This window comes from Malaclemys terrapin, chromosome 8 (assembly GCF_027887155.1).
Source record: "Malaclemys terrapin pileata isolate rMalTer1 chromosome 8, rMalTer1.hap1, whole genome shotgun sequence".
Classification (NCBI taxonomy): domain Eukaryota; kingdom Metazoa; phylum Chordata; order Testudines; family Emydidae; genus Malaclemys; species Malaclemys terrapin.
Window position 1 is genome coordinate 46,617,984 of NC_071512.1, and position 25,669 is coordinate 46,643,652.

Sequence of the window (25,669 nt, forward strand, 5' to 3'; positions counted from 1 at the left end):
GGAGATATTAACTGACCAAGGAACCCCATTTATGTCGAAGCTAATGAAGGACCTCGGTACGCTGCTCCATATACATACCCTGAGAACTTCGGTCTACCATCCGCAGACTGATGGGTTGGTAGAAAGGTTTAACCGAACCCTCAAGGCTATGATAAGGAAGGTGGTAAGTTGGGACGGGAAGGATTGGGACACCCTACTACCCTACCTTATGTTCGCTATCCGGGAGGTACCTCAGGCCTCAACTGGGTTTTCCCCCTTCGAGTTATTATACAGGCGTCACCCCCGTGGCATACTAGATATCGCCAAAGAGATCTGGGAAGAGGAACCCAATGAGGGGAAGAAATATAATAGAGCATGTAATACAGATGCGAGACCGGATAGCCCGGGTTACCCCTATTGTATGGGAACATTTGGAGAAGGCAGAGGAGGCCCAGCGAACCCATTACAATCGCCAGGCAAAAGTGCAACAGTTCCAACCAGGGGATCGGATTATGGTGTTGGTACCATGGCAGAAAGCAAGCTTCTGGCCCAATGGCAGGGGCCCTAGGAGGTGGTTGAACCCATGGGGGAAGTAACCTACAAGGTGCGGCAGCCAGGACGCAGAAAACAAGAACAGATTTATCACGTTAACCTTCTGAAACCCTGGCATGCACAAGAGGCATGCACAACGGTCCAAAAAGACCTAACCCAGGAAAACAAGCCTTCCAAACAGGTGAGAGTGTCTCCCAATTTAACACCAGACCAGAAGAATGAGGTGTCTGAGATGATCTTCCGGAACCAAGATGTGTTCTCGACAAAACCGGGTCGAGCAACCGAGACATATCACCACATCGTCATGAACCCTGGGGCCAGAGTAACAATGAGGCCCTATTGGGTGCCAGCGGCAAAAAGGGAGGAAATAAAAACAGAAGTAAAAAAAAAATGATCAAAGAATCCCACAGTCAGTAGTCCAGCCCAATCGTGCTGGTGCCCAAATCTGATGGCACCACAAGATTTTGCAACAACTTTTGGCGACTAAACAAAGTATCCCAGTTCGATGTGTACCCCATACCTCGCACAGATGAGCTAGTGGACCGTCTGGGTAATGCCCGGTACTTGACTACTCTAGACTTAACAAAGGGGTACTGGCAGATTCCCCTTGAAGACGCAAAGAAAAGACTGCGCTCTCTACACCAAAGGGTCTTTTTCTTTTCTTTTACTGTCCTCCCTTTTGGACTACATGGGGCCCCAGCTACCTTCCAGTGCCTCATGGACAAGCTATTATGCCTGCATAACAGTTATGCTGCTGCCTACTTGGATGATGTGGTCATTCATACCCCAGACTGGGAAACCCACCTGGAGAAGATGGAGGCAGTCCTCGATACCTTCAGGCAAGCTGGCCTTACAGCAAACCCTGCCAAGTGCACTGTAGGGTTTACAGAGGCCAAATATCTTGGCTACATTGTGGGAAAAGGTCTGGTAAAACCCCAAGTGAAGAAGTTAGAGGCCATCCAAAATTGGCCCCGACCAAGTCGCAAGAAACAAGTCCAGGCATTCCTAGGTGTGGTGGGGTATTACAAACGATTTATCCCCCACTTTGATACAAGGGCAAGCCCCCTGACAGACCTAGTGAAAGCCCATGGACCTGATCTGGTGAGATGGTCTGACGCAGCAGAGGAAGCATTCACAGACCTACAGACTGCCCTCTGCAGTAACCCCGTACTGATAGCCCCTAATTTCACCAAGGAGTTTATCCTGCAGACAGATGCATCGGAAGTAGGGTTGGGGGCTGTTCTATCACAGATGGTCGGGGAGGAGGAACACCCAGTTCTATACCTCAGTCAGAAACTCCTTCCAAGGGAACAAAAATATGCAGTGGTGGAGAGATAATGCCTCGCTGTAAAATGGGCCATGGAAACATTGCGCTACTACCTGCTCGGGCACAGATTTGTCCTCGTGATCGACCATGCCCCTCTTCAATGGATGCAGCGGAACAAGGAGAAGAACACAAGGATGACTCATGCTCCCTCAGAGTCCTGACTGGCTTCATATGGAGTAGTTCCAGAACATCGTCCCGGTGACTCTGTGACAGCCTGTTGGAATCCTGTTAGGGTTTCCAATGTTACGGGTAACCTATCATCCTCTTGGCACACGGCCCTCCTGGACCACCCTTCTAAGAGTTCCTGCACTATGAAATGCCCACATGGGTCTGGGAAACCCACCAAGCTCCTCCTCTAGGACAGGCCCATTAGCTGGCCAGAGATAGCAGAGGGAGCCAAAGCACAGTGGATCAAAGACACTACATATCACACCACCTGGTGTGTAGGTATAGGCCACCCATGGTGAAGCCCTTCCTGTGCCTAAACTCTCTGAACTCTGTAAGGCTGGGCACCAATCAACAGAATCCTCTACTAGTCCCACAGCTGTCTTGAGCCCAGAGTTGTTGAGTCATTGCCCATGGATCCTTGCTGGCCAGTGGGACGAATTCATGGAATCTGTCGTTCTGAAATCAAGACAGAGCGTTTGTAACACCATTTTCCACTCCCGGGGCATGCACTGCACAGGAAAAGGGTGTTAAGCCGCAAGAAGTGTAAAACAAAGGCCCTCACCAGCCTCATTACCCGAGCAGGCTTAGCCAACTGTCCATTTACAATATGGGCCACAGACTGGTTGTCACACCAGAAACCAACTTTTTTTTGTTCTGAAAGTTTGCTCCTCAAATAGTGACTGCCACCAGTATAGGAAAAAACTCAAGGAAGGGGATATCCCCTTTAATATCCTGCACCACAGAGGTTTCTGGCCACCTCTGTGCACGCTAATCTCCTTGAAAGTAATCCCCAAAACCTATGCCTCCTGAGGCATCCGACTACCTGCAGCTCAGTTTTGAGCCACAAGGCCGACTGCCATATTGAAACCCCCTTAAACTCTTCCAGGAATATTTCCCATACTTCTAAGTCTTCTTTCATTCTGCTTGTCGTTCTGGTCAAGTGATGGGGTTTTTGCACTCCAAAGGAGGCCAACACCAGACGGGCACAAAATGCCCAACTCGGAGCCACCAACCAGCGTGCAAAGTTTAGGAGCCCCAGGACCACCTGTAGTTCCCTCAGAGTAATTGTCTTTGCTCCTTTGAGAGCCCATATCAGTGCCCTAATTGATTCTAACTTGTTTGTAGGGAACCTAGAGACACCCAAACTGTGTCCAGTTCGATGCCCAGGTACATTACACTTTGGGTAGGGCCCTTTGTTTTTTCCTTGGCAGAGGGGACCTCAAGGTTCTTGGCTAGGTTCTGAAATGCCTGAAGCATGTGCTCACTGTTGCCTGTCCATAATCCTCCTGCAAATCAGAAATCTTTGGGATAGTGCACTGCGTGAGGCAGACCAGTCTCACACACAACTGCCGCACTCCAGCCTGGAGCTGAATCTTTCAAAAGCAGCACACAACACCGAGCACCCCATGGGCATGGCTTTATCAAAACAGTACTGGCCTTCAAACTGAAACCCAAGCAGGTTAAAGTCCCTGGGATACACTGGAAGCAACTGGAATGCAGCATTGATGCATTATTTTCCAACAGCATCCCAGAGCCACACTCCCTAACCATGGCTACTCCAGCGTCACATGACGAATATCTCACTGAACACAGCTGGGGATCAATATGGTCTTTTACCAATGAGCCCCCTGGGTCAGACAGGTGATGGATCAGCCTTTGTTCTCCCTTCACCTTCTTTAGTGCCACACTCAGGGGAGAAAGAAATCTGGCATTGGAATACACCAGAATGGGTCTCACCTGCCACTCTCCCTGCTGCCAACTTGTAAGAGCAAAGATGACCACATATATGCTCAAAGCCTCCAACAGACTTCAAGTTCTCTGCCCAGGACGGGCACCTCATGCCTTTATAAGGGATTCAAAAACCTGCTGAAAATCCATTCCATAGATCAGCAGCACCTGTTTTCCTAGGTTAGTCCTGTTGGTGTCACTAGGCATCACCCTAGGTAACTCGGGGGTTGGAAGACCACGAGAGTCGATGAAGCCCCCCCGCACTAGGCCAAAGTGAACCAAAGCCCCTGGCATGTTAACCTTTACTAACCTCACAGGCCAGCAGCTGGGAAGTGGTAGTAATAAGGCCTGCATGCTTCTGGCTGAAAGGCAAGATAACAGATCAAAGGGAAAAGGACAAAATAACGGTTCAAAGAAGAGTTATTAACAAGCTAGACTTATAGCCACCAAGATGACTTAACTGCTTAAATGTAACTGCTGTAAAAGGAGGGAGGGGGAAAGGAAGAAGGGGGGGCAGTAGGAGAAAAAGGGGAAAAAAAGGAAAGTATAAAAAAAAAACTGCTTATGTTGGTATGCTTAATTTGAGACATGCTGGTCTCCTAGTGCCTATTCAGAGCTCTTGAATAAACTTTGTCTGCTTCTCCACCCTGGTGTGTTCATTGGCGCGAAGCACACCAGGCAACGAACCCCGCTGTTGCCCCCTCGGGCCCTCTGTGCCAGCAACAGTCCCACAACAAGTTCCATTACACCCATATCTTAACTGGAGGAGCCTTTTCCATGGTTATTGCCTCCCCCGTAGCATCTCCTGAAGCACTGGGACCTTGCAAGAACCCCTTTCCTACTGCCTTGTTGGAACCACCTTTCCCCTCATAATAGGAGAGTGCACTATGCTGATCCCTGGACCTCCTACAGCAGTGCTTGTACCTGCCTTGGGAATTTAAACATTTCCCATTATTAAAATGCAAAGCGCACATGGGATTTTACATCTGCATTTTGAAGCTGAGGTTTCAGCACTGGCAACCCACTGTCCGTGAATGCCAGCTTGGCGGTGCCATAAAGAATCACACTCCAGCCAAAGGTCCTATCTATTTTACCTCAGGGTAAATCAGGCTCTTCTGCCTAAATTCTCTGTCATACCTTACCCATGCCACTCCCACATATGTGGCATGAGCCCTCTCTATTAAGTCCTGCTACTTAAACAAGGAAATTCACCTCTTGGGGCTCCTGTCACAAATTGAACAGGCATAAATGCGAAAGGCTGTGCACCAGTTCTCAAGAGTTTGAGGCACCTTCAGTCTGCAGGGTTTGTCCTTCCTCATTTGTGCTTTTTGTCTCCTTCCTCAGCTTGCTCTTCCCCAAAGTCAATAAATCCAAACATTCTCCTTTCCAAATCTTTTCTTTAACCCCTTTAGTCAGATGATTCCTGAGTGGGTAATCTGATCCCGCATAAGCTGTCCTGTCTCCTGCCTGTGTTTCGTTAGGAATGCCACCTGACGACACATGGAGGACCCTCCCCCCACCCCAACCTCACCCATCTTCCTTTGCATCCTGGAGGAGGAGGACGACAACTGCTGCTGCAGCAAGTTGGTGAGTAACCGTTCCTCTGCTGGAATGGAGCATAAATGGTTCCACAAGGCCCCTGTGCAGGGCTAAATCCCAGGAGCTGGGGAATGCTGACCAATCAGCATCCCTCTCCCCAGCTGTCCAACAAGTGCCAGAGACTCCCAGAAAGGAGCTACCTATTGTCCCTTGGCAAGCATCTTCCTCCCTTGCCGCTGGGGTTGTCCCCTTTTCACCACCGGCCCCATCAGTTTCTCCACCCATTGATGCAGGTGGGTGGCATTTGTGCTAGAAGCTTCTAGAATGTGGGCTCAACCTATGCAGGGGTTTGAAGATTCCAAAGATGCAACACCATGTAATCAAAGTCCTAGCTAAACAGTTACATGCCAACTGGCAATTTTTATTATTTAGCAGAGGAGTTCTCAAACTGGGGATCGGGACCCCTCAGTGGGTCGTGAGGTTATTACATGGGGGGGGTTGCAAGCTGTCAACCTCCACCCCAAGCCTCACTTTGCCTCCAGCAGTTATAATGGCGTCAAATACATTAAAAAGTGTTTTTAATTTATAAAGGGAGATCACACTCAGAGGCTTGCTATGTGAAAGGGCTCACCAGTAAAAAAGTTTGAGAGCCCCTGATTTAGTACATAGAGGAATCCTTCAAGGCTGATGGCATCTTGTTATGAGAAGAGATATTTACAGGTGAGGTGTGTATGGGGCGGGGGAAGTGTCACTCTCATACTCACACAAAGAATTTATTTGGAGGAGACTTGCAAGTGGTGGGAAGAAAGAAAGGGAGAAAGAAGGCTTTGGATTTAAGAGATCACATCCACCATCTGAAGGCTGTATCCACAGAAACAGCAGGTGGAGTCAGTGGACTGAGGTCCAAATAGCAGCTCTGCAAGTTTCATAGGATGCTTTATTTCCCACTTCCTGTTATATGACCGTTGACCTAATCATCTCAGCCCCAATGCCGGATGGAGAGTTTTTGCCTGCCTTTATCTATCTGAGTCACAGTTACTCTCACTCACCTTGACACTGTAGTTTTAGATATTGTTGATAAATATCTGATTTTCTAACTGCTTGTGTCCTTGAAAGATAGATATCTGTTTGCTCTTTTTATATCTAATGATTACAGTTTGCTATATATTTCAGATAAGATTTCTTTGGACATGAGGGATGTCAGATGTCTTAAAATCAGATGGAATGGCAAGACTACTTGAGAAAGGAATTCCGAAGCTGTACAAAGGAGGTTATTTAATGGACAGTGCCTGCCTGAAGGGTCACTGAGCCACAGATGCAATCTTCCCAAGAAAAGTAAAAACAAAAAACCCAAGTAAATATTCAATAAAGGTTCAAAAGGGGGTTCCATTACACTTCTGATTTATGTTGCACAGAGCAGTACAATATTGCAAGATGAATTTTGTAAAGAAGTGGTACTATGCTGTCCATTTCTGATGAGAACCAGAGGGATCTTTCTTCAGTAATTATCAGGTGTCACTGAAAATATGAAGCACTTCTTCCCTCCGCCCCCCGAGATAGCCAACTGATACACCATGCGGCAGCTCACTGGGCTAGCCTGCAACATATCTAAATATGCAGAGAGTCCATCATAATGATGAGGCATTTTATATATTTATCTTTCATGAAAGACAATTACACTGCAGCCTCACTGCTTTGCAAACTCCAGGCCTGATGCACTAGTTGATTAACTAGCAGAAAGCCCTAATTAAAACTGAACTCATTAGTTTAATTCTTAACTTTACATCCCTGTTATTATCAGGAAAAGTTATATAACAAAACACTTCCCCAGTTTCCTCAGCTCAAGTTACCCAAGAGGAAAAACAGCAATGAAAATACATTTTAATATTAAAAAGTTTTCATTTGGGCTCATTTTAAAAGGGTTTTATCTTCATTTGTTTTTAGATCAAAGGCAACAAATTCTGATTCAAGAAAATTAATGTTAGAACATTTTCAGAGCTCATGTTTTTTAATAGCTAAATGCTTGGGGAGAGAAACTAAAGGAAGCTCTGTCTTGCCATCAGCTGGCAATAAAAGATGGGTGTGTGTAGAGCAAGTTTTACTTCAAAAAACTTGAAATTAAATTACCTTTCCTTATTAATCTTAAAAAAAAAATAGATCAGTTTGATGAGACTCAAAGCTTTTTACTCTGAAGATGTCCCTTGTCAGTCTTCCATTTTGGAATTATTTGCATACATAACTATTACTGAAATAGGCAGGAGGTTTAAAACAAATATAAGGAAGTACTTCTTCAATGCGCTTGCACAGGTTTATTGGAAGAGCCACCGTGGTCCTTGTCCCAGTCAGACTAACGTGTCTGTGCCACTGTGCCGCGAGGGGCGGGGGGGACCATTGCTGCACACAGGAAAGTTGCATATGGGCCAGGGCGAAAGCCGGATTGCAATAGAAGACCCTCCCTTGCTTCCCAGGTCACCCTCAGCAGCGAGATATCTTCCAGGATAAACTCCTGTGGAAAATGTTGGGACAGCGTTCAGTGTAGGTGCCCCCTGCAGCTGTTGGCTCTCCCCAAGGCACAGAAACCCAGAGGACAGTACAGCCCTGAAACAATCAGTTCCCCTTACTCATCATTTTGGGGCTCTCGTGGGTTATGTGCGCTCTCTTTGGGACAGGAAAATTATGCTATTGTGTAGACTGTGTTTGCCCTCAAGTGTGGGGGAATCATTACTCTGTCTGGTATAAACAATGCTGCCTCTGTTAAGTGTTGCATTTTGCCTTTACAAACGCAACCTTGCGATCTCAGTCATCCGTGTTATCACCGGCTGAGAGACTGCAAAAACTCCGGAAGAGACCGCGAAAAAGCAAAAACGACATGCTGCACAAAGTGATGCATCAATCTCTTACAGAAAATCAAAAAGCGCAGAAGTGGAGAGAGAGCGAAAGCAGGATCCGCAAGGAAAACGCAGCGCACCGGAAGCAAAGCACGGATCAGCTGATAAGTATCATGGAGCGCCAAGCGGACTTTATCCAGGCGTTTGTAGCCATGCAGGCAGAGCACTACCGCGCCCACCCCCCCCTGCAACCTCTATCCTAAAACTCTTTCCTTTGTGCCCCCATGTCACCTCCAACCCACTTTCCTCAACATCCGGGTTCTTACCGTCACCAGCTGCCTCCAACACCTGTATCTTCACAATCAGCCCTGAGAACTACGACCCTTACCCTCTGCACTCAACCCCCATCGCCATGTAGTATAGCCATCCTGAAGTGCAGCACTCTTTGCACAGCACTCCCCACAGGACATACGCAAATCTATGATTGTACCGTTCCCCACCCCACCTCCTTGCCCTTTCTGATTCCCAGACAGTTGTGTTTCTTTCAATAAATGAATTTTCTTTTCAATAAATGGATTTTTTGGCTTTGAAAACATTCTTTATTATTGCATAAAGTAAAAGATACCTTAAAAGATACCTTAGCACAGGAAAGAAACAGGCACTGCAAATCAGCTTAGCAAACACAGATTCCTACTGACATTGTAACCACTGCACTTCACTTCCGTGCAGGGCACCAGACATTACTGCTGGTTTTCAGCCTCAAATTGCTCCCTCAAGGCATCCCTAATTCTTGCAGCCCCGTGCTGGGCCTTTCTAACAGCCCTGCTCTCTGGCTGTGCAAATTCAGCCTCCAGGTGTTGAACATCAGAGGTCCATGCCAGAGTGAAGCTTTCACCCTTCCCTTCACAAATATTATGGAGGGTACAGCACGCGGATATAACCCCGGGGATGCTGTTTTCGGCTAAGTCCAGCTTCCCATACAGAGATCGCCAGCGGCCCTTTAAACGGCCAAAAGCACACTCCACAGTCATTCGGCACCGGCTCAGCCTGAACCGTTCCTTGCTGCTCTCAAGGCTCCCTGTGTAGGTTTCATGAGCCACGGCATTAACGGTAAGCGGGGTCTCCAACGATCACAATGGGCATTTCGACTTCCCCTACTGTGATATTCCGCTCTGGGGAAAAAGTCCCGGCCTGCAGCTTCCTGAACAGGCCAGTGTTCTGAAAGATGTGTGCATCATGCACCTTTCTGGGCCAGCCTGCGTTAATATCAATGAAACACCCACGGTGATCCACAAGTGCCTGGAGAACCATAGAGAAATACCCCTTCCGATTAACGTACTCGGATGCTAGATGGGGTAGTGCCAGAATAGGAATATGCGTCCCATCTATCGCCGCTCCACAGTTAGGGAAACCCATTTGTGCAAAGCCATCCACAACGTCCTGCATGTTACCCGGAGTACGGTTCTTCTGAGCAGGATGCGATTAATGGCCCTGCAAACTTGCATCAACACAATTCCAACGGTCGACTTTCCCACTCCAAACTGGTTCGCAACCGATTAGTAGCTGTCTGGAGTTGCCAGCTTCCAGATTGCAATAGCCACCCGCTTCTCCACCGGCAGGGCAGCTCTCAATCTCATGTCCTTGCGCCGCAGGATGGGGGGTGAGCTCCTCACACAGTCCCATGAAAGTGGCTTTTCTCATCGGAAAGTTTTGTAGCCACTGCTCGTCATCCCAGACTTGCATGACGACGTGATCCCACCACTCAGTGCTTGTTTCCCGAGCCCAAAAGCAGCGTTCCACGGTGCTGAGCATGTCCGTGAATGCCACAAGCAATTTTGTGTCGTATGCGTTACACAACTTGCTATCATTGTCAGACTTCTCACTGTCACTTTGGATCTTAAGGAATAGCTCGACTGCCAAACATGACGTGCTGGCGAGACTCGTCAGCATACTCCTCAGCAGTTCGGGCTCCATTTCCCGCAGACCAAAACGGAACACAGATCGCGCTGCACAGAAACCGTTGAAAGATGGCACCAAATGTGGATGGAAACACAGGGATTGCTGGGATGCAAAGCGATGCATCACAGGGCGTTGGGACAGGATCCAGAATGCCCCCCCCCACCCCCTTCCCACAACCCACGGTGCCAGAATGGGAAGAGGTGCTCTGTGGGATAGCTGCCCATAATGCACTGCTCCCAATGCTGCTGCAAGTGCCGCAAATGTGGCCATGACAGTGCGCTGGCAGCTGTCAGTGTGGACAGACTGCAGCACTTTCCCTACTCAGCTTTAGGTTTAACTCACAGCGCTGTACAGCTACAAGTGTAGCCATACCCTAAGGCAAAAATAAATAAAGTGATTTGCCTAAGATTTCCCAAAAAATCTGTGGCAGATCCAGGAAGAGAACCTAATTCTCATGATGCTTAGTCCTTTGCCTTAGCCACAGAACCATCCTGCCTCCCCGATGCATAATCAGCTGCAACATTTTAAAAATATTTATATACTTTCCATAAAAACAATATTTGATCTCATTCATTTCTTAGCCAGACCAGACACCTAGCAAGACTTCCAAGCTGCATATCTCATCATAGGTGCTGGAACTAGGGGGCTGAAGTAGTAATAACAATCAAAATACATGGTTTCCTCCTTCAGGACCCCCACTATAAAAATTCTTACAGCACCACTGTATCTCATGGAAAATTTTCAAAGTGGTTTTTTTTCTAAAAGTATATCATGTAGAAGGTCCTGTATTTCACTTCTCATCTTTACTACTTGGAATGTTTACATTCAAACACATTTGTTTCCTAGCCACTAGAAAGCTGCATGTACGTGACAGGACAAAAATCAAAAAGAAAACTAGCAGCTCACTAACCCTTCTTTCAGAAACTATAGCTACAAAGAAACACTTCAAGGGTTATCAGGCTCAAGGACACATAGTTCAGAGGTTCAAAGAAACCAGCAGAAGAACAAGAAACCAACTCTACATGTAAATGATGGGCCTAAAATGGGACTCCAGATATGCAGCTATGGGGTGGGGGGGAACAGCAGACCACTAAACCAAAAGGGTGCCCACATGATCTTAACCTGAGATCATGCTAAGTGTTGAGACTTAATTCCTAAGGATAGAGAAGGGAAGAGGCTCTTTAAGAGCACAAGCAAAGGAAAAAAGAGAATCTAGATCTCCTCCTGGAAGGAGACCAGGAATAGAAAAGTACATGAGACAGGCATTCTACGAGATCAAGGTCATCATATGAGGGTTATGGTAGCTGCTGAAATACCAGGGCAGTTTGGCATTAAAAGCAGACAAAGTCAGGTTTAAGGAGAGTAACTCTCCACATCTGAACACCATAATCTAGAACAGTGGTCCTCAAGCTTCATTGCACCATGACCCCCATCTGACAACAAAAATTACTACACGACTCCAGGAAGGAGGACCAAAGCCCAAGCCCTCCCAAGCCCCACTGCCCTAGGCAGGGAGGCCAAAGCTGCCCCAGGGCTTCTGCCCCGGGTTGGGGGCATGTAATCTTAGTCCTCCTGCCCAGGGCTGAAGCCCTCAGGCTTTGGCTTCAGTCCTGGGCAGTGGGGCTTGGGCTTCTGTTTCAGCCCCGGGTGGCGGTGCTTGGGCTTTGGTCCTGGCCCCAGCACGTCTAACATCAGCCTTGGTGACCCCATTTTTGGGGTCCCGACCCACAGTTTGAGAACCCCTGCAAGAAGGGGGCTTCTTTCACCCAAAAGACCAACTGCTAGGCAAACATATTTCCCTGCAAGATGGCTGACCTCCACAGCAAGGTTTCTCTTTACATAGAGAAACAGGGGTTTGGATTCATCCCACAGATACATATTCTGAGGGGTTAGGATAAGACACCACCGCTGTATTGTCTGCCCTGAAGAAACATGAAGTTCTCGGTCTAACAGCTTCTGAAAGCTAAAAGCATCCTCCTCACAGCCCTGAGTTCTAACACATTTGTGTTTATTATATGCTCTAGAGAAGACCATTTCATAGGAACATTCTAGATCATTCAGCACCCTAAACTACCCAAAGACTGCCATCTGTGGTCATTATAAACCAATGTGTGTGGTCTAATAGATGCTTCTAACTAAGTATTGGAGCAGAGCATTGGCAAAAGCAATAGGAGACCAGGCCCTGGACAGCACACCATTTCTTGGACCAAAACACAAGGACCTGTCCTGTGAAAAAGACAATGCCTCATCTGTTTTGAGCTGACCAGAACCATAGAAGAATAGGCAGAAAGGACCAAATGCACAGGTGGTAAAGGAGGAACTGGAAAAGTTAGTAACCAACCCTACATACAAGACCATAAATACCCAAACAGGTGATGCTGAAGCATCTGGCATAGAAGACTTCCTCCTGACACTACAGAACCCAACAACAAGGTACACAGCAATGAAGGAAATTAAAACAATAGACCCAGTGCCAAGGCACTCAGCCCTGACACACCTGAAAGCTAAGCTCCCAAGGATCCGTGGCACAGAAAACATTCCTGATATTCAGGAACTGCCCAATGCCAGAGCTGTCCTGGCCCTGGGTCAGTCACAGTGTCAGATATTCTCATGGTTCCATTTGTACCGTGTCTTTCTAGGCTCTGAAGAGCCATCACTGCATCTGGGAGCAGAAGTCTTGAAGAGACAAAGGTTTCTGTAATGGACGAACAGGGGTAGCAACACATAACCACCAAGTTTCCGCTCAATGTATGTGGCAGTCAGAAAAAAACTGTCCCTGTACTTCAAGGAAACAAATAGAATGTACACACACCCCAATGGACATTTACCCAGAAACTTCTGAGCTTGTGCGCTGAAGTGCACACATCACCCAGTGTAGGGATCAGTTCAGGCAATGCTCAAAGAAGCCTGTAATAATAATGGCCACCATAATACATAACAAAATAAGTCCATTCACCACTAAATATAAAGTCTCACTCACAGTACTATGAGGCCACCTGTATTTGTTCTCACTCACTAAAAGCTTCCAAAGAGATAGGACACAAAAGCATTGTTCACCATGCATTCATAATGTAGTGTTTTCATTAAGAATAATGGTAACCAAAGCTAAATAAAGAATAGGTTGTGCTGACCACAGAACAAAGGCTGAGCATGTCCATTTGGTACAACTTTTAAGCAACGTTTTTAAAGTGTCACATATTCCATCACTCTACTCGAAAAAGGCAAAGCACTTCACTTAAAACATGAGCTGTTGACTTGGCTTGAGAGTAATGTGTTTGACTTTATCTATAGTCTCTCAAAAGTCCATATGCTATACATGTAATGAATATTAAATCTCTCTCGTGGCCAGCACAGAGCATTTGATGAGTCTCCGGACATTTACAAGACTGTCGTTTTTTTGAGAAGCTGGCGTAGTATAGAATATATTTACAAATGCAGCCCACTTTGTTTGCAACTATAGTTCAAAACCAGCTGGGCAGCCCTGATACGAGTCTCATAAATCAGAACAATTCTAGCAGAACTTTCCTTTCAATTGTAAGATCACCCATGACATCCAGATTTTTACTTCTCCTGACAAAACACCCCCAGATATTGCTGACATCATCAGACTTGGTCAAGAGAAAATGCCAGCTGCTTAAGAGCTCTCATGTCACTCACAATGTTTAATGAAAGGCTTTTTCTTCATGCCTGAGGCTGTAAGAGAATACAGGATTTATATAGCTATGGGAGTACTAGGGGCATAAGATGTGATATACGAGCAATACTTAAACTAACCTCTGTTCCGACCATAAAATTATCAATCTGACTAAACAGCAAGACCACAATGGATCACTACCCAATATCCAGGAAATTGCCAAGACTGCTTTTAAAAGAGGAAGCACAGAAAACCCCACTTAAAAGTAAGTCTTCCACCAGATATCTCTCTTAATTAGTGAAGTATTTCATTTTAAACACCTAGCCCACTGCCTTTCAAACCGACACACAAGATCCATCCCTTCCCATACAAATGCCAGACCATTCTATACCAACGTCTAGGACACCCCTCAATGGCCAAATCCTCCTGTACCCTTCCACAACATGTCCCCAGTTGCCAAAGTTTGCAAGCAGCTCTAGTGTGCAACAACACCTGAGCTGCCAAACCCTCAACCTCTTTTGCCATCTGCCCCCAGTCCAATCTCATCCCTAGCCCTTAGCGCCATCTACCAACCCCTCAACACCTGAGAAGCCCCTCAACTTCACAAATCAAAATGAGTTGCTAATACCCTCTTATACTCACACATATAGTCTCCTTCCCCTTGACAATATTAAGAAAGGTGTCCCTCACCTGTGACCCAGCTGGCAAGGGGGTTACAAGAATATCCTGATACTAGTATGTACATTCTGGTTCACCAAAGAATCTCATGTGAGGTCTTAAATGAAAGCCAGGCTCACAATGGCACATTTGCATGCAGAGTCAGAGAGCTATGAAGTCAACAGGAAGAGCACACAATGAAGGAAGAGAATCTTATCTTGCAACAGGCTTGAAACATTGGCTGGATTATATAAATGGGGAACAAAGACATCCCACCATTCTGCACCTAGGAAGAAACCGGACAGCATGTTTACATTCATGAAAACAGAATCTCAACCAACCTGGGTTGAAAACACTGCAAAGGACTCGGGGGGGGGGGTAAGATAAACGTCTTTAGACAGAAGGTTAGCCTGTTAAATTAAGTTTAGCCTCTAGAAAGCATGTTATGATTTTGTTTTATATCTAGCCTGTTTCAGTTATCCTTACTCACGGTCTCTTGAATCTTTGACAATCAACTTATTGTGGTTTTCACTGTAAATATACCTCAGTGCTGTGTTATTAAGCTAGGTGATGATCCTGAGTTGAATCATACAAGCTGGAGTGTACACTATTCCCTTGGGGACAGCAGATGTGGTATTTCTCTGAGTGTTCAGTGGATAAGGGACTAGACACTACAGGGGATGCTTTGAAGGGGGTCAGGACTGAGATGCACCTATTGTTAACCTGCAAGACAAAGTAAGGGCTTGCAGACTGCTTGAGTGGCTAACAGACTGGTGGTGTAAGGGAACTAACACCCAGTTAAACACAAGCAAGCCTCTGAGCGGCTGCAGGGGGTAACAAGGGGACTCTCAGTCCTGGGTATCCCAAGAACCATGGCATCACCCCATTGTAGTTTTTTTTTTTTTTAAACTTATTCCACTTTAATAGAAAAGGAGCCAGGAAAGATCCTAGGGCTACAGGTTGGAGAGTCTCTTCATAGTACTGGGGAAACTGTTGTACTAGTCTATCTTTAATTAGATTTCCCCAACAGTCAGGTAAGTATAAACTTGATAAGATCAAACCTGCACAGCTCCTGTCAGAGAAAATTGTGCTTCTCTAACCTGCTACAACTGTGGGTTCTTTATTTTTTAAATTGGAGCAATAGATAAAGGTGACCCAGGGGATCCAATTTACTTGAAGTTTCTTAAAAAAAAAGCGAAAAAGGAGCAAAGTCTTATTATATAACAATGAAAAATTAATAAATAGGCCAGCATTTCCCAAAAGACAGGGGCATGCCCCCCCCAGGGAATATGAAGGATTGGCAAGGGGGCACAGGTAGATCCCTCAATTTTTCTCTAGGGCATGCTGGGCTGGCCTCCACCCAAGCACCCTGCACACGGCCCGTTCCTTCCACCCCTTTTCAGATACTAGCTACTGTAGCTGGTTGTTCTATAGCACAAGTGGTAGAAGTCTGCTGCAGACCTGAACATTCATGGCTCATACCTTGCTGAGGATCATGGTAGGGATGATACAGTTGCACAATTGTATTTGTTTACCTTTTTCCTTTCTGTAAAATGTGGATAATAAAATCACCCAATATCCCAATGGTGTTGTGCAGATAAACTCATTAACGTTTATAAAGCACACCACCGAGGAACGTAATAATTTTACACGCAGCACAGACTACACAATGAACAAGGAAGATAAAAAGAAATTTTGAATAATAATCCATTCACAGAATGAGGCAGGGATCCTATGGAAAGGTAGTATCTGATCAAGTAATTCAAGACTCTGTAATAATGCACTCACACAAGCGAACTAAATTAAGGTTGCACCAACAACTTTAATTCTGGCATTTCATAACTTCTGAGTGTTTGCCTTTGCCACCTGAACACTCTTTTAATGTAGTGTTTGTTTTTATTTACCATATTTTAGCAATTTAAGGCTTAAGTCAAGAGCAAGCTAGTGAAGATTACTGAACACATTATGTTTTGGCTATTAAAAACCAGTGGGATTATGAGAAGTTCCAGAAGGCTTTGAACACAGTGGGAGATTGGACAGCACAATGGCAGATGAAAGTCCATTTAGATAAGCATAAGTTAACGAATGCTGACAAATACGTTCAGTTTTGCATACACAATATTGTGTCCAAGATAGAGTATAATTTTTGGTCAGATAATTTTTTTGATTCAGGAACTTCTATTACTGCCAACTTTGCCCTTCTCCAGAAATTTCCACAACTCATGACATGGAAAAGTTACTGGAGGAAACAGGCTGTTTGCAACCACCACTGACTGCCCTGGAGAGCAAAACTGAAGTCCCTATATGTCCATTTTGGTTATATGTTATTTTGTTAAACCTAATTTTACGGGTTACTGAGAACAAACATATCTAATCTAACATTTAAAGGTAATTCTTTTTCTCTAAAATAACTAGTACATATATACCTTTTTTTCTACTTTTCACGTTTAGCCATTAAAAGCAACCAATAGCTACTTGAAAATATGGCATGCTCTAAAGTTTACCCAAAATTATTACAGACTATGACCCAGATGGGACAATGAACTCAATGGGACCATGCACGTGTGTAAGCGTTTGCAGTGTTGGGACCTTTCTTCCCCATGGCAAACTACTTTGAATAGTCTGTTTACAACTCAAAAGACTGGTGTAAACCCTCACACTGACAGGTTTATAACACTTAAAAAAACATTCAAGTAAAAATACTTTGATGCTGAACTCTATAAGAGGGATATACATCAGGCAAAATACCTGTTTTGGCAGTGACAAGCTGTAGAACCAATGGTCGCCTTGTTACAATTCCAGATCCTCGTGGAAGGAAATCCCTACAAGAAAAATCCGAATGTAAATAAGGGGAGCATGATCACAACTGAGAAAGTCGGACAATGGAATTTTTACCAATATGGATCATTCCTTTAACAAAAAACAAAAAAAAGATGCTACACCATTGTTACATTCACAGTGGACACACAGAGAAGTTAGATTAAAAAATAAAATACTCTTTCTGGAATGTTGCAACATAAAGTCAATGTTATTTCTTAGAATCAAGCACCTCAACACACAAGAGCCAAAACCAGACACACACAGAGCAGACAGCTTCCTATGGCAGAGCAGCACAACTCACCCCACCTTGCTCTAGGCTGGCTCTTTGCAGACTGACTGCTTCATGCCCAGATCACACACTTCTCTACAGAGCCCCCTAGCCTGCAAGCAGGATCAGGAAGCCCCTTAAAAATCTGAAAAGGATAGCTTGTAATTTGAACACAGTTTTCAGCAAACCAAAACCTTCACTTAAAAAAAAAATTGTAGTACATAAGGGAGAAACTCTTGTTAAACATTTAAACTTGGTAGACTTAAATTTCATCCAGCTAATCTAATGGAACCCAGGATTTAAAATGCAGGGCCAAAGGAACAGTTCACAAATTAAGGAATCTTTTAGGGTTTTTTGGATTTTTTTGGCTACTCACTCTAGTTGAAGTGAATTGGACTGATAGCCAAGAGAACTCAGATATAATTCTCATCTTCAAAAGAATTAAATTGCATCTATTTTTCTTCTAACACCTCCACACCCAATAATGAGAATTTTGTCATTCGTCGGGAGGGAGTTGAAAGGCTTCCTTGTAGGAATTTTTTCAGGGTCAGAGACCCCTCATGTGTCTATGCACTCAATGTAGTGTGTTCTCCCATAGTCTGGCCTTTCCCCCATCCCTTCCCCCCCTTATGCCATGAACCCCTTATACCATAGTTAGTTAATGCCGGTAAAGGACTTAGAACTACAATTCTTTCCACCTTGTTGGCAATCTCCATAGTTCCTCGCCTCGCTCATGCTGAGCCACCACAGCAATTTCTTACAGTTCAAGGTGCAGAACTAAGGAAAGGGGGATTTGCCTTATTTTAAGAGAAGCAGAATCACATCCGCTTACCTAGCTTTGCTCTCTTGGGTCTTCTAAGAGTCATGCAGAAAACTCCCCCCCTTTCCCAAGATATTTTAAACTCAGACACCTACAGGCTGACTCATGGGCTCTGCCCCACTGAAGACACTCTACACTCAGAGGACCCAGAACACTCTATAATTTCCTTTCAAGAGTGGGAAGCAAGAGCTCCTCTAGATCTCTAATTCCATTTTTAAATGTTTGTGATTGACTATACATAAAAAAAAGATTATTCCAGAGCAAGTAACAGACAGGTAAACCCCATCACTCACATCCCCAAGCCCTCGGGGGGGCTCTGTGAGAGTGGCTTCTGGCCACTCTGTGAGAGTGGCTTCAGAGAAGTAGAATCCCAAAGTAAGTAGGTTATCTTCTTTCTAAAAAGACCATCTGTGAAGGACTCTCAGTCCTGGAGAGTGACTAGCTCAATGGATGTCCCACAGTGAAGAGTATAATGATAAACACTGACTGGCACAAGGTCAGCACTGCATGTACCAAAAAGTTTGTATTTATTTGTGGTTTTTGAAGGAGGAAGTAAAATACCACCCCACAAAAGGGCTGGCAACCACCTGGGTGCCCCTGGTGGATAGGAAAACCTCTGCTGTGTTCTACTCCTGTTTTCCCCTTCAACAGGGCTCCTTCAACAAACTCCAGTCTCTATTTCAATCACAGCTCTTCTTAGGGGGTTGGGTTTTTCATTAAATTAACAACGTTCTCAAATAAACATAATCTTCCACCCAGGTTTAAGCTGTGCTTAGCCCTTGGTTCCTAAGGAACTGTCCCATCCCGAGGGACCATGACTGAAGACCCTCTTTCCCTGCAACTTCACGCTACAGTTCCCTCACTGCAGCTTCCTGCTGCCTTTTACCCTAGGATCATCTGATCCAACCCAGGTGTGGTATGTCCTGTAATCAGGACTGGCTTAACCCCAGGCCCTCCAACCCATGGGCAAGCCAAAATCATGAGGCTTACGGAACATCCAGACAAAAGACCTCTCCAAATTTTCGGCCAATTACATACATAGGACATACTTAAGCACAAAGATTGGAGCGTGCGGGACAGCACTCCCTTACTTCAAGGCAGGTTCTGCAGAACATAGTAACTCTTCTTCACAGTAGATGAATCTAAGGGCTGGTCTACACTATGCAGCTTTTAGTGACAAGGATGTGTCAACACAGCCTTGTCGCTAAAAGGTCAGCGGGTGTGAATGCTCTCTGTCAGTATTTTGTCAGCACTTTTGCTGACAAAATACTTCCAGCCCCGCGAGTGGCGTTAGCTTTGTTGGCAGGAGAGCGCGTTCACACTGCCACTTCTTAAAGGCCTATACTTTAAGAATTTAGGTGTATTCTTATCACTTAGCTAGTTATAGAGGTATAAAAGAAAGAATCAAAATCACTGTCTGCCGGTGTAAGGGACAGTCTGAGGCTCTGCTCTTAGGCTAAGTAAGGCCTTTGGCTAAGCAGCAGAGGCAGCCATAAGCTGAGAAGTGAACAGTGACATCCTCACATTCCAAACTAGTCACATTGAAATAAGGTGCTATTGGGCTGTTAGGAATACAATCCTGTCCTGATATTCCTATCTCCTCTGGAGACAGGGAAGAGCCTAGAAGACGTAAAAGGAAACTTAGTTTGATAGCATCCTGTCTGGCAAGAACTCACTTATCAATAGCTGGGATGTAAAATCCTCATTACTGTATTGTTCCATCACTGTAGTCTCCACTTCCCTATTGTTTGTCTGTATAATCTCTGTCTGGTTCTGTGATTGTTTCTGTCTGCTGTATAATTAATTTTGTTGGGTGTAAACCAATTAAGGTGGTGGGATATAATTGGTTAAATAACCATGTTACAGTATGTTAGGACTGGTTAGTTAAATTTCAGTAAAATGATTGGTTAAGGTATAGCTAAGCAGAACTCAAGTTTTACTATATAGTCTGCAGTCAATCAGGAAGTAGGAGGGGGGAATGGGAACAAGGAATGGGGGTGGGGAAATTGGAATCATGTTTTGCTAAGGGGGGAATGGGAACAGGGATGGCTCTGTGGTGTCAGAGCTGGGAAGGGGGACACGGAGGAAGGAAACTGGAATCATGCTTGCTGGAAGTTCACCCCAATAAACATCAAATTGTTTGTGCCTTTGTTGTTCTCTGCTCATGCGAGAAGGACCAGGGAAGTGAGAGGGTGAAGGAATAAGCCCCCTAACAAAGTCCATCTCATGAGGTATCCTCTTACCAAGAAATGTTTCCATGTGCAACAATATACATAGTACCAATTCCTTCCAAGTTAGAGCCCCTCCTGTGGTTTATTGTAGCAATACTATGCTTATAACTGAGAAAGCATTCATTTTACGTCCCTGCAGGTAGGATCTCTGGGAAATGCTGATCTGAAGCGTCACTTTGGCATCAGAGTTTGAATCCACTGAAATTAATGGGACAGGTCATATCTCAGTGTTATTGTTTCAGGCTCTCTGCAAACTCAGCCCAACATCGCTGCATCATTTACACTCAGGACACATTCTGAAGGTGTTTTCTCCTATCTGATAGCATTTACTTGTTGTGATAGGCCCTAACTTTAAAAAAAAAAAAAAAAAAAGTTGTGACTTTTAAGAACAACTAAAAGGCCTGTTGGCAGCTCCATTAACCGCTCTGGCTAGTCCTTCACACTCTACCTCTGGGAAATGCTTACATAAACAAAGAAATAATATCCATCTTTAGTAGAATGCAAGTACTGGAGACCCATCTTCATGTTTATACCTATTAGAATAGACTGTGCAAACGAATGCCCACACACTCAAATAAAAAGCACATTCAAACAAACACCAGTTCATTAGATTGCCTAGCCAAATGTGTACCCTGCAGGCAAAAGCATAGTCAATGTTTAACTTTCCCTTCATTTAATAAAGATGTTTAACTTTCCCTTCATTTAATAAAAAACAATGGGTAATTCAATACAAATGCAGCACATTAATACATAGATATCACTGATTTTTAAAAGCTGCAGTGATTAGTTATATAATACCTTAGACAATAACTATTTACAAAAATCAGCGTAGCTCAAAAGCTTGTCTCGATGTCACAGACACTGATCTAAGTAAATATGTTCTAGTGCCATGCTTCTCAACCAGGGCTCAGGGCCCCCTGGGAGGCCGTGAGCAGGTTTCAGGGGGTCCACCAAGCATGGCTGGTGTTAGAGTCGCTAGGGCCCAGGGCAGAAAACTGAAGCCCCACCATACAGGACTGCAGCCTGGGGGCCTGAGCTCTAGCATCTGGGCCAAAGCCTGAGAAAACTTAGCTTTGCGGTGCCCCTTATGGTGTGGACCCCCAGGCAATTGCCCTGCTTCCTACCCCTTAATGCCAGCCATAGCTTTTATATGGAGAAAAACAATTATTGTGGTACAGGTGGGCCACGGAGCCATGTTGGAGGGGCCTCAGAAAGAAAAAGGTTGAGAACCCCTCTTCTAATGGGCTCACAAAGACCTTGTGCTTTATACGACTCTAATATACAGTTTCATATCCATCAGAAAATAGTATCTTTATGTGCCTTTTTTAATCTGCTTCTCAAAAGAGGTGCTACAAAAAGGAAATTGGCTTTCCAGATATAAGGTTCTGTATGTGTCTAACTTGTGACATACTTTCTCTCACATTTGGGGAAGGGCAATAGCAAGGTATGTTCAGATTTCTGTGGAAGAATGTGCGACACTTTGGGATAAACTTTGCAAAAGTCCATAATCTAAAAGGAAGATACAGTACAGCTCTTTCCACAGAGTGGTCTACTAGTTCATGTAGTAAGATGAGGCCCTGAAACAAACCCTTGTATCAGAGGCCTGAGGCCTGAACTATAGTAATGGTCAAGGCTTTACTAACAAAAAGCACAGCTAAACTGTGAGCCAGAGGCAGGCTCTGTTCACAGAAGCTGGCAAGGAAAGGGGAGATCTTGCAAAAATACACATACCTAAAAGGTATCAGAACACTCTGATACTTGCACATTCCACACACATAACAAGGAACAGTTTGACCCATCCTAAAGACAGGAGCAAAAGGGTAATATGATGCATAGAGTTGTTTTGTTCGAACCAACATATACAAGGTGAGAGGTGGCACCTTACTGCGTAGAGGGGCTGTACCTTGCTACATAGAGGGGTTGCACCTCAATACGTCAGGAGTGATGTGTGACTTGTTTGTACCTGTATAAGAATACAACCCTGGGGCGGTGTCTTTGTCTGGCCTAGGGGGAAGTGGAGTGTCCCGCCACTGACTAAGCTGTGTCCATTGTCAGGGGGCACATATTTGTAGTATGTCCTGTAGAGTCTGCTGGAAACTCTTTCTGTGCTTCGTTTGACAATAAACCTTGCCATGTGCCTTCATACCTTATCGGAGTCTGTGGTCATTGGGGGTTCTCTCGGGGTCTGCTGTGACAGTGATCTGCAGAGCCAGGGCAGCACACAGAGGGAACACACGCACACAGCCGACCGTTATCAACATAGAATAGAGCAGAGCACCACACCGGTGGCATGTGACAACAGTTTGGATACCCATCTGGTTGAATTGTTACTAAAAAATGGTCCCTTCACAGAAAGGAAATACCACAGGATTGAATCAAAATTCAACAGATTCCTCTGGTGGAGCCTAAAGAAAACTAGTCCTCAAGTTTCCAGATGGCACATCTGTAGATTTGAAGATAGCGATTTCCTGAAACTTTTGATCAGTATGTGAAGCTATGCCGTAGTTTGGCATAACTAAAAAAAATGGGGTTGAGAGAAGACATCTGACCCCTTAGAGTTGAAGTAGCTAGGCCTGGTTGCAGGACCATCCTAAAGAAAATGCACTAAGAGAACATTATTCTTTGGTAATTGTTTGTTGTAGTCTTCTCTTCTATCATATGCAGATATAGCATTTTCACATAGTATGATCACTCCACCTATCAGAAAAACAGGATTTAACATCATCTCGCAGAACAAAGAGAAAATATAATCTCCAAGCAAGAGAAGGAATAGGAGGAGAGAGGAGTACAAACCAAAATAATTACCTCTATCATCCACTGTACAGTGTGTAGGCAGTTACATAGCAAGCACTGGTATCCCAGAGGGGATACCTACAGGGGAGCACCAACCAGACAAACAGATTCTAAGGACAGAAAGGACCATTGTGATAATCTGATCTGACCTCCTTTTATAGCACAGGCCATAGGTAGAAATAGCAGACTATTGAGTTTGGGTCTCCCAAGTCCCAGGCAAGCCCCCTAGCCACTGGACCTCTCCATACGGTCAAAGATCAGAATATCTCCCCAGAATGTGCTGAGAATTAGGTGGCAACAATGTAAAACAGAGATAACACACCTCAACACAGATCTGTATGCTATGGTAAAGTGGACCTAAATACTGCAGCACTGTCATGTAGCATAATTGAAAGTCATCCTCACAACCACAAGAAAGACACTTTACAAGTTTAGGATTTAAGCTTCTTTGCTTCATAATAGGGCGACAGAATATAATGCTAGTGTCTTTCCTCTACTGCAGCATTCAAAACAAGGAGTTCTTTGGACTTCCAAATGTTGAATGAATGAAAGAGATACAACTTCAGAGCTCTTTTCACATCAAGGGAAAGAAATTTCCTTTGTTACTAAGTAAACAGTTCTCAGTAAAATAATGAGTACATTCATGTGACATTCTGAATTAACTTTAGGAACAAAAATTCTAAGGGAAGGTAAATTCACCACCTGGCAAGGAAAGGTGAATAAGGTGGGGAGATAGATGCTCAGGGATTTCTGTTCTTACCATGCTCTTGTAGCAGATATAGACTAACTACAGAGCAAGATACTCTCCAGATGTGCTCATAAGAAGATCACTTAATGCACTGCTAGTGCGGCTGAGGTTAATTTAAACAGTGCCTGCTAGTGGCTGAATATAATATGATTTAGCATTCCATTAGATCTTCCCCTTTAAGTTCTACATTCCTACCGTTCACAAAACTTACACTATCAGAATATCTTTGAAGTTTCAGTATGTATCAGTCTGTTAAGTATCTCTGAATCATACTGGTTTTCTAATTACACAACCCAAACGTGTAACAACTCAGTCACCTGGCTGTCCATTAGTTGCAACAACAGATTGTGGTCGATTTGGAATCGTCTTCTTCTGCATTTGCCATCTGTGGAGTTTGCTCTGTTGATTGCTCTTTCTGAGGAACAAACCATAGATGTCGACAGTTTCTGCTGAACTCTCTGCTCTCAGTCTCGATCACATATCATCTGGGAGCTGACTTCTTTTTCTTTATGACAGCTCCAGTTGTCCACCCTTTTTCTCCATCCACTTTGACAAGAACATGGGCATCAGGTTCCAGATCTGACAGATCTCTAAGGGATATCCGCTATAAAAGTGTACGTAAGTTCTTTTTCAACCAGTCTGGCTACTATCTTCATGTCAAGCCACTTTGTAGATAGACGATTATCCAGAGCTGGAATAGTAGTTCTGAGTAGTCTTCCCATCAGGAGTTGTGCTGGACTATATCTAGTAGCCACAATTGATGTTGATCTGTAAACTCAGAAGAGGAAGGAATGGATCTTCCTGCTGTACGATTTTCTTAGCTGTCTGTACAGCCCTCTCAACCTCTCCATTCACTTGTGGGTAATCTGGGTAAAATGGTATTTCATTCATAATTTCTTAAATTCTGCTGCAAATTGTGGTCTGTCCATCACTAGCTGTTCTGGATTACCGAAGTGAGCACTTCGGTTGCTTGATAACACTGCAACATGTTAAGTCTTTCAAGTATATTTATCTTTATATCTGGGAAAATAGTACACTACAACCAGATAACGATGGCCTCTAAATTTGCATAAATCTGCAGCTAGTCTCTTCCAAAGTCTGTCTGGTAGAGATGTTCTTAATAAAGGTTCTTTGTGTTGTGTTGGTCTGTTAGTTCTGCAACTTTCATGTGAAGATATTTTATAGTTTATGTCCTTGCTGATGCCCGGCCACCACACTGATTGATTGGCCCATTCACAGCATTTAGTTAACCCTTAATGTCCTTCATGGATTAGGTTTAGGATTTCTCCTCTCATTTCATTTGCAATTATAATGCAATCACCTTTTGATCATGAGTCCATTTGACTCACTTAATTGTCCATGTACCATAAAGTAGCCTCTTGTCACTTCCTTAGTGTCCTTTCAATACTTGTGCCAGCCAGTCCTAGTGTAACTTGGAACTTCTTCATGTTGCATAGCAAGTATCAGAGGGGTAGCCGTGTTAGTCTGGATCTGTAAAAAGCTTTTGTGGGTGAATACCCACTTCGTCAGATGCATGTGGTGGAAATTTCCAGAGGCAGGTATAAATATGCAGGCAAGAATCAGTCTGAAGGTCAGTTCAGTCAGGGAGGATGAGGCC

At 44.5% G+C, this 25,669-nt stretch overlaps 1 protein-coding gene across 5 annotated transcripts in view; it reads right to left on the reverse strand.

Moving 5' to 3' along the window:
• The window catches only part of DNM3 (dynamin 3), a 318,627-nt gene that overhangs the window by 256,806 nt on the left and 36,152 nt on the right, over positions 1 to 25,669 (reverse strand). For 4 of the 5 annotated variants that reach the window (XM_054037812.1, XM_054037811.1, XM_054037813.1 and 1 more), the window contains exon 2: positions 17,120 to 17,193. The exons of the other annotated variant lie outside the window; for it this stretch is intronic. In XM_054037812.1, coding sequence (XP_053893787.1) covers positions 17,120 to 17,193 — 74 coding nt within the window. The remainder of the gene's footprint in view (positions 1 to 17,119; positions 17,194 to 25,669) is intronic. 5 annotated transcript variants of the gene reach the window in all.